Source organism: Triticum aestivum, chromosome 7D (assembly GCF_018294505.1).
Source record: "Triticum aestivum cultivar Chinese Spring chromosome 7D, IWGSC CS RefSeq v2.1, whole genome shotgun sequence".
Taxonomy (NCBI): Eukaryota; Viridiplantae; Streptophyta; class Magnoliopsida; order Poales; family Poaceae; genus Triticum; species Triticum aestivum.
The window spans coordinates 162,508,384-162,517,238 of NC_057814.1; the positions used below are offsets into that span (position 1 = coordinate 162,508,384).

Here is an 8,855-nt window from a genome sequence, read left to right on the forward strand (position 1 = left end):
CTTGCAGCCCCGCTGCTCCGGGCGCGACCACAGTCGCCGTGCGCCCACGCCCGAGCGCCCTTGGGCGTGCGCCGATCGGGCAGCGCCCGTTGCCCGTTCGCCCGTGCCCGTTTGGCCCTATGGGCCACTGCCCAGTGGGGCCCCCCGCCCCACGCCCCTCTGTTAAAAAAAAGGTTAAAAAAATGATAATAATAAATAAAAATATTAAATAGTTAATTAATAAATTAATTAGCTTAATTAATTCTGTTAGTTATCTAATTAAACCTAATTAACCTGTTAATAAAACTAACTACTGATAATTAGTTAGCTGTCAATGACAAATGGACCCCACCTGTCAGTTGACCGGTCAACGGTCAACTTTGACCGCTGACATCATGCTGTCGTCATGATGATGCAGTAATTCTTTTTCGAATTAATTAATTAATAATAATCCCAGTAAATGATTAAATCTTTATAAAATATTATAAAATAAACCGTAACTCGGATGGAAAAACTTTGTACATGAAAGTTGCTCAGAACGACGAGACGAATCCGGATACGCAGCCCGTTCGTCCGCCACACATCCCTAGCATAGCAAACACGCAACTTTCCTCTCCGATTCATCTGTCCGAAAACGTGAAACACCGGGGATACTTTCCCGGATGTTTCCCCCCTTCGCTGGTATCACATATCCCTGCGTTACGTCACCCCTAGCACAACGTATTGCCGCGTCTTGCTTTGTGTTACATTTGATTGCTCTGTTATTTATTGTGTTCCCCCTCCGTTACTTCTTTCCAGTAGGCTCCGAGACTGTTGTCGATACCCCTGTGATCGGCTACATCGACGACGACCCCTTCTTCTTGCCAGAGCAACCAGGCAAGCCCCCCCTCCTTGATCACCAGATATCGCCTATTCCTTCTCTATACTGCTTGCATTAGAGTAGTGTAGCATGTTACTGCTTTCGGTTAATCCTATACTGATGCATAGCCTGTCATTGTTTCTACAGTTGTTACCCTTACCTGCTATCCTACTGCTTAGTATAGGATGCTAGTGTTCCATCAGTGGCCCTACACTCTTGTCCGTCTGCCATGCTATACTACTGGGCCGTGATCACTTCGGGAGGTGATCACGGGTATATACTATATACTTTATATACATGACACATGTGGTGACTAAAGTCGGGTCGGCTCGTTGAGTACCCGCAAGTGATTCTGGTGAGGGGGCTGAAAGGACAGGTGGCTCCATCCCGGTAGAGGTGGGTCTGGGTTCCTGACGGCCCCCGACTGTTACTTTATGGCGGAGCGACAGGGCAGGTTGAGACCACCTAGGAGAGAGGTGGGCCTGGCCCTGGTCGGCATTCGCGGATACTTAACACGCTTAACGAGATCTTGGTATTTGATCTGAGTCTGGCCATTTGGTCTATACGCACTAACCAACTACGCGGGAACAGTTATGGGCACTCGACGTCGTGGTATCAGCCGAAGCTCTTCTTGACGTCAGCGACGCAGCGGCGCGCGCCGGATTGGACTGGAACGCCTGCTAGGCTAGGTCTGCTTCCGGCCGCGTACGCAACGTGCAGGTGTGCAATGAGCGATGGGCCCAGACCCCTGCGCGCATAGGATTTAGACCGGCGTGTTGACCTCTCTATTCAGCCTAGGTGGGGCTGCGACGTGTTGATCTTCCGCGGCCGGGCATGACCCAGAAAAGTGTGTCCGGCCAAATGGGATCGAGCGTGTTGGGTTATGTGGTGCACCCCTGCAGGGAAGTTTATCTATTCGATTAGCCGTGTCCCTCGGTAAAAGGACGACCCGGAGTTGTACCTTGACCTTATGACAACTAGAACTGGATACTTAATAAAACACACCCTTCCAAGTGCCAGATATAACCCGGTGATCGCTCTCTAACAGGGCGACGAGGAGGGGATCGCCAGGTAGGATTATGCTATGCGATGCTACTTGGTGAACTTACCATCTACTCTCTTCTACATGCTGCAAGATGGAGGTGGCCAGAAGCGTAGTCTTCGACAGGATTAGCTATCCCCCTCTTATTCTGGCATTCTGCAGTTCAGTCCACCGATATGACCCTTTACACATATACCCATACATATGTAGTGTAGCTCCTTGCTTGCGAGTACTTTGGATGAGTACTCACGGTTGCTTTTCTCCCTCTTTTCCCCTTTCTATACCTGGTTGTCGCAACCAGATGCTGGAGTCCAGGAGCTAGAGACCCCGAGGATGATTCTACGTGGAGTTCGGCTTCGAGGAGTAGTTAGGAGGTCCCAGGCAGGAGGCCTTGCCTTTTCGATCGTTGCTACTTTTGTGCTAGCCTTCTTAAGGCAAACTTGTTTAACTTATGTCTGTACTCAGATATTGTTGCTTCCGCTAACTCGTCTATGATCGAGCACTTGTATTCGAGCCCTCGAGGCCCCTGGCTTGTATTATGATGCCTGTATGACTTATTTATGTTGTAGGGTTGTGTTGTGATATCTTCCCGTGAGTCCCTGATCTTGATCGTACACATTTGCGTGCATGATTAGTGTACGGTCGAATTGGGGGTGTCACAGTGGGAGCGGCACCAGAGGTTTTGGATGGCGAAGCAAGGATGGTGTTGATGTGGCCCATCAACGGTGGGACCTCGTCACTGACGGGTCAGTAGTAGCCACCCGCCGGAGCTGAGTGGTCGTCAGTGTTTTGGCACACATGCTCGACCACTCTATTCACCTCTTGCAGGTCACCATATTGCCCATTAGTGGTGACTTCCGACACCATTGTCTACGGGTTATCGTTGGTGGATTAACAATGACCCATCATCAATGTCCGTCATTGATGGGTAGATCTAGGCCTATCAGTAGTAAACTGACTGGTGTAATGTTATTTGTACTATTGATGTTAGTTATTCCTTCATATTTGACATCATGTAGTCCATTAGACTGGGGCATTTGGACCCGCAGTAAAAGAAAAGAAAAGTAGAAAGAATGAGTTAAGCGACTAGTCACACCCCTCCCACTCGATCACGAAACATAGAAGACATTTCCTATATCATGCTCATTGCCTTAGTTTCTCGAGGATTCGCACAGAGCGATCATCACGGGCCAGGCCCATTAGCGTAGTAAGGCAAAACCATATTTTTTACATTTGTTCGCTAGCAGTTGGTTTGAGAGCCATTTTTCGTGTTCCTTCTGGTTCTAGTTTCTTCTTTTCATCCATTAGCTTTATTCATATTTTTTGACACAAATTTTTAAAAACCTTTCACGTCTTTTTTTAACAAAAATCTATAAAATTGAAAATTATTCATAAATTTTTTAAAATGTTCACATAATTTAAAAACATCCACATTTTTAAACATATATTCACAAATTCAAATTCACAAAAATTTCATGTTTTTCTGAAGAATATTCTGGAATTTTTAAAATTGTTCTCAAATTTTTAAAAATGCTTGGTTTCTTAGAGTGAAAATAAAAATTGTGTGTTTGTGAAAGGAAACTACTTGAAAACATATAGAAAACCAAAACAAAAATATCAGTTCTCTCTTCCTAAGTGGGTTGGCCCAGTCCCGTGCGCCCGTCATGTGCGTTTGGTTAGCAAATTGACACAACGAGCACGATAAGGCTCCCAACCTAGAAGGCCGTGAAAGAGGAGTGCTCCTAGTCCCCGCTCGCGCGCCCCCTTACATGGGCTAGCCCAGCTATGCGAGCAAGTAGCTTGCTCATCAAGCACACACGCTAGACCGGTTGACCGTTGAATCTTAGAAAAACACAAGGGTTCATTTTTTTTCAAATTTGGGAAAACTTTCTCGCTTAGAAAAAGTTCAGGGACTCAAAAAAGTCTATAAAATTTTAAAAATATGAAATTGCGAATTTGAAAGAAGTTCACCTATTTGAAAAGTGTTCACAGATTTGAAAAGTATTCACGAACTGAAACAAGTTTCACGGATTTTTAAAAATTATGAATTTGCAGATTTGAAAAATGTTCATGAACTAAAGAAATTGAAATTGGTTTTGATTTTTTTAAATCACGAATTTGAAAAGGAATTTTTTAATGATATTAAGTAATAAAAAGTAAAAACAAAAATAATAAAGAACGAACAAAGAAAGAAAAACGGTCGACAGCTTCTTGAAGCTTTCCAAAACCGCGGACGCCTGTAACCAGCGCATTGAGCGACGAATAGGAACCAGCGCGAAAGCGCCCGATCAACGGGCCTTGCACGCGTCCCGTCATCAGAACGGGCCAGCGTCCCTGCGTGCCAGTCCAGCCCACGTGTCCCGTCTCCTCCATTTCTCCTCCGACTCCGAGCTCTCCAGTCCAGCCTCGCCGCGAGAAACCCGTCCCGGATGACGGAGGCCGTGGAAGCACCGGAGGCGCGGGAGAGGGTGCCGTCGTCGCGGCCCTACTGACAGCACCCGCCACTTCCACCGCCGCGCGCCGGCGTCCCCTCCGGCGACGGGTCCTCTGTTAGGCCCTCCCTCTTCTCTGTTTGTAAGGCCCCGTTCCTCTCGTTCCCTCGCGTAATCCCTCCCTGCTGCTTTGCTGCAACATCTGGGTTGCTTGTCCTTGTAAGAATTTTCGGCTGGTTGCTCATAGAAGTCCATTGATTGTTCTATAAAAAAATCTGGGATTTTTTTTCGTTTCTTCTTCTTTTTGTTCGGTTTAATTAAGTAGGATCTTAAGTAGACGCTAGATTATTAGTGGTTTAGAAAGGGTTTCCCTTTCCTTTTTCGTTCGCACAGTGGTGGATTACTGGATTTATTAGTGCGCTGCTCTTAAACACTCGCAGTTCGTGACCTTTAATTTTAGCAGAAAAATCTTGGACCCACGTTGAGGGTCTAGAACCCCACTCAAAATATGAAATTCCAACATAATTTCTGTCTAATTATGGAAAGAAAAAATGACAAAGGTATGTGAATTTGTACAAGCGTGGCCCCACTCAGAATAGTTTCTAGGTCCGCCTGTACAAGCTCTGTCCTTTTCTCAAGAACGCTGGCCTGTTTCATTTCCGCGATTTTCTGTTTGAATGCATTCGAAACTTTTTTTACTGTTTCTTTGATTATGCAGTGCACCTGAAAGTTAAATCTGAGATACTATTTCTGTTAGTAATTTTCTTTGATCTTTGATGGGTTATTATTAGTTTTATAGAGTATTATCTTTCTGTACCAAATATTTCCTGCCAAGTGCATGATTATGCTACTGTATGCAAGAGAAGAGATTAATGAAGATCGCTTCTGATGTAAATGTTCTTGTTTACCCAAAGACTGAATAAAGTGTTCTGCAAGATACATTTTACAAGAAGAATTGGCGGTTTCATATGTCAACTGCTTGTATTCTCTACTGTTATTGGCAGGATTTGAGTCTGGAATAATCTGTGGCCTCTTTGAGAAGCATAGTCAGAATGCCCATACATTGTGTTGCCTAGTTCTGTATACTGATTTACATATCAAAAGACACTCGAATACTTTACTCCCTGCCTCTTCACTGAATGATGATACCTGTATTTGAACCATTTCAATATTGTCGTTTGACTTGTGTTCTGATGGAGTCCACTTCTATTTGCAAAGTAGTGCTGATTAAGGCTTTCTGATGTATCTGTGTGTTCCGTGCTTATTGTGTTATTCATTTACTGTTACCTTACAGGATTGTGTTACACTTATGAGATAGATAAATAGAAGTAAAGGAAGAACTGTATTTGTATCGTACTAGGATCACCCATTGCCATGTTTCTTTGTTTTTCTATTAGGAGAGGTAAAGCACCCATGGATCCACTCCAAAAATCCAAGGCTTTGTGCCTGAAGCGCAAGCCCGATGATGATTGCTTGGCGAAAAACAGCAAGTCCCATCGAACTGAAATTGATAATGTATCTTCTAAGGTGCACAGCGGATCCTCATCGGATTTACCTGCTCACAGTTGTCACAGCCAGCCTAATCTTGCTAATGATTGTGTTAATTACCTGAAAAGTGGGGCGCCAAGTCGTGTCATGTTTTACAAACAAGGTTCATGGTGTGACTTTCCTGACAAGATAGTCACATCCATTGTTGATGCATTCGGAGGTGACAAATCTAGTATCGTTGTTGTGATGGATGACCAGCCTCTCCTTATTGATTTCTTATCAATGACCTTGGTGAACCTAAAAACGAGGAAACAGCGATCTGTTGCATGGCTTGATGGGACTAACAACTGGTCTTTTCCGTCTTCATTCTTTGATGAGGAAGTTGAAGAATCCGCAAAGTTGAGCAGAAATGTTGTTGAAGGTGCTGCACTAGGTTCCATTAGGGGTAATGGTATGAAGTCTCCATCTGATGTGGCGAAACAAGCTATGCTTGAAGCCAGCCCTCCAGTTATACAGAGTTCTTGTGCTTTAGATATATTGCGTAAGAAGATTGTACATGTTGAAAGAGGTAGCGAAAGCTTTCTGTTTGTTCAGAACCTTTTCCTCTCTGGTATGGGTTCATTTGCAGTGCCTAACAACATTCTTCATATTCATCGGTACTCTCCAAAGGATATCCCTGCACAGCGTAGACTTGAAGCTTTTGAGAAACAGTTGAGGTTGACAGGACAGAAGTCTGGCAATGCAAATGCAAAATATGGATGGCTTGGATCCAGAAAGCAAGACATTGTCAGTGTTATGGTTAATGGTTTTGTTAGCACTGGAGAAAACACTCGTGATACGGCAATGGCCGATGGCATTTATCTGTCACCTGAAAACCGCGCCTTTACAAGGTTGTCATTTCATTTTATAGTTTCAATGGTCTTTTTTAATTACACATTAGTGGATGTTGCATAACATTTTATTATTTTGCAGTGTTGGTCTTTGTGATGTTGACGAAAAAGGGGTACAGTATATGTTGTTGTGCCGAGCCATATTGGGCAAAACAGGAGTTATCAAACCAGGTTCACAGGAGGAGTTTCTAGGCATATATGATTCTAGCGTTGATGATTGCTCAAACCCAAACTATTATGTGATCTGGCCATCACATCGAAGCACTAATATTTCTCTGGAATACCTTATAAGTTTCAGGCTTGCTCCAAAAGTTCAAGGTATGCTAAGTCGTTTAGTGTTGAATTTCTTATCATGTATGTTTACATGAGATAAATGAGTGATCCACTTTGACTGTACTTATTTACAGAGTATGTTCGTAGCTTGAAGGGTTTATGGTTGCGCCCACCTCCAGGTGAAGTGAAAGTGGATCCTTCTATTCTTCAACCAGTGAGTCACCTGAACTCTTACCATGGTACTCCCTTCGTTCGCAAATATAAGATGTTTCGGATATTTGAATATGGACTACATACGGACTGAAATGAATGAACAAACACACTAAAATGTGTGTATATACATCCGATTCAGAAAAAAGTTTGAACATCTTATATTTATGAACGTAGGGAGTACTTCCCAATAGGAGCTAACGGGTTACAAGCATACTGTTTGCTTGGATGTGTCTTTGAGTATTATCAATTTTTGCCAGAGTATGTTTGTCAAATTTTAGGTCGCGAGATCTTATGGGTTTCACCTCTAACCTACCCCAACTTGTTTGGGACTAAAGGCTTTGTTGTTGTTGTTGTTGTTGTTGTTTTGTTGTTGTATGTTTGTCAAATTTTAACTTTACCTCCAAGTACTGCTCTCTGTGCCTTCTGTGTTAATAAGCACTTCTAGTGCTGTCATAAGCTAATAATCTCCTGTTGATCTGACATCTATGACTTGTATGTAGGTACTATGTCAAACTGATGAAGGGCCAACGTCTCCATGGATTTCATTCAGATTGCTCTTTGAGACAATACAAGACAGTATATCGTCTTTAGCGAGGGAATTGCTCTATCGCCACTATGAGGAGTTGAAGGTATTGCCTTCTTGGCAACTTCTACTATTTTGTTATCAATTGTCACTGAATTTTGCAGTCAGTTTGCTTCTGTCTATTCATTCAAATGATTTTATTCCACAGGAAAATAAGATTACTCGTGATGAAATGGTCAAGAAAATGATGATAATAGTTGGAGAGAAATTACTTCTGGATTCCTTGACAAAACTTAAATACAGTGTAAGTTACTCCGGCAGTATACTTTATCTAAGTACACATTTGATGATCACCATACTAAGAGTAAATTACACAAGACTGGTGTACAGAGCAATGTTTTGTGATGCGTCTACTATAATTTCTTAATGCCTATGAACAAGCATTTTTGGTTGGTGCCCACGCATGTCAAACCTAAGTTAGCCAAAGTGTGGCTTGGCACAGAAGTGTGCCAACTGAGAGCCTCAACTGTAGCCACATTGGCTAAAATAAGAGTATGACACTAGGGATTTGGGCTAAGAAAGTGGAGCAAGCCTTTGGAGGTTTGTGCCTATTATATTCTTAGACTAAGAGAGCATCGAATATTACTTTTGAGATGTTTTTAATTATTCATAAGGTAAAAGTCCCCAAATTTATTGCTGGTGCAGTGGTGCTGTACTCTTGATGGAATGTTGGCATGGTTAGCTTTTTTGTGTAGTACTACTACTTACCTCTGTTTTGGTTGCGAGATCTTATGGGTTTCACCTCTAGCCTACCCCAACTTGTTTGGGACTAAAGGCTTTGTTGTTGTTGTTGTTTGTACTACTTACCTCTGTTTCAACATGAGGTGTATCATGACTGTCCAAGTTCGTGCTTTGACCAACAATTAGTCCAATAATATTTGGTTTATGAAAATAGACACCATTGGGTTCGTATACAAAAGCAGTTTCTTTGATTGTGATTTTGTAGCTGTAACTGTTAACAAAATACTGTTTTAGATATTTTCGGTCAGATCGTAGGGAGTATGTGCTGTTCGACAAAGTTGGCATAGTATTTACTGTGTTTTACGATGTTTGTGCATCTTTTTTTTTTGGAGATGATGTTTGTGCATCTTCTTGG

General features: G+C 42.8%; 1 protein-coding gene across 3 annotated transcripts in view; it reads left to right on the forward strand.

The window, feature by feature from the left end:
• The first annotated feature begins 4,236 nt into the window (after window positions 1-4,236).
• Window positions 4,237-8,855, forward strand: part of LOC123165269 (inactive poly [ADP-ribose] polymerase RCD1) — a 33,616-nt gene continuing 28,997 nt past the window's right edge. For all 3 annotated transcript variants that reach the window (XM_044582899.1, XM_044582900.1, XM_044582901.1), the window contains exons 1-6: window positions 4,237-4,454; window positions 5,710-6,690; window positions 6,773-7,008; window positions 7,098-7,177; window positions 7,677-7,805; window positions 7,908-8,003. In XM_044582899.1, coding sequence (XP_044438834.1) covers window positions 5,726-6,690; window positions 6,773-7,008; window positions 7,098-7,177; window positions 7,677-7,805; window positions 7,908-8,003 — 1,506 coding nt within the window. In that variant the 5' untranslated portion in view covers window positions 4,237-4,454; window positions 5,710-5,725. The remainder of the gene's footprint in view (window positions 4,455-5,709; window positions 6,691-6,772; window positions 7,009-7,097; window positions 7,178-7,676; window positions 7,806-7,907; window positions 8,004-8,855) is intronic.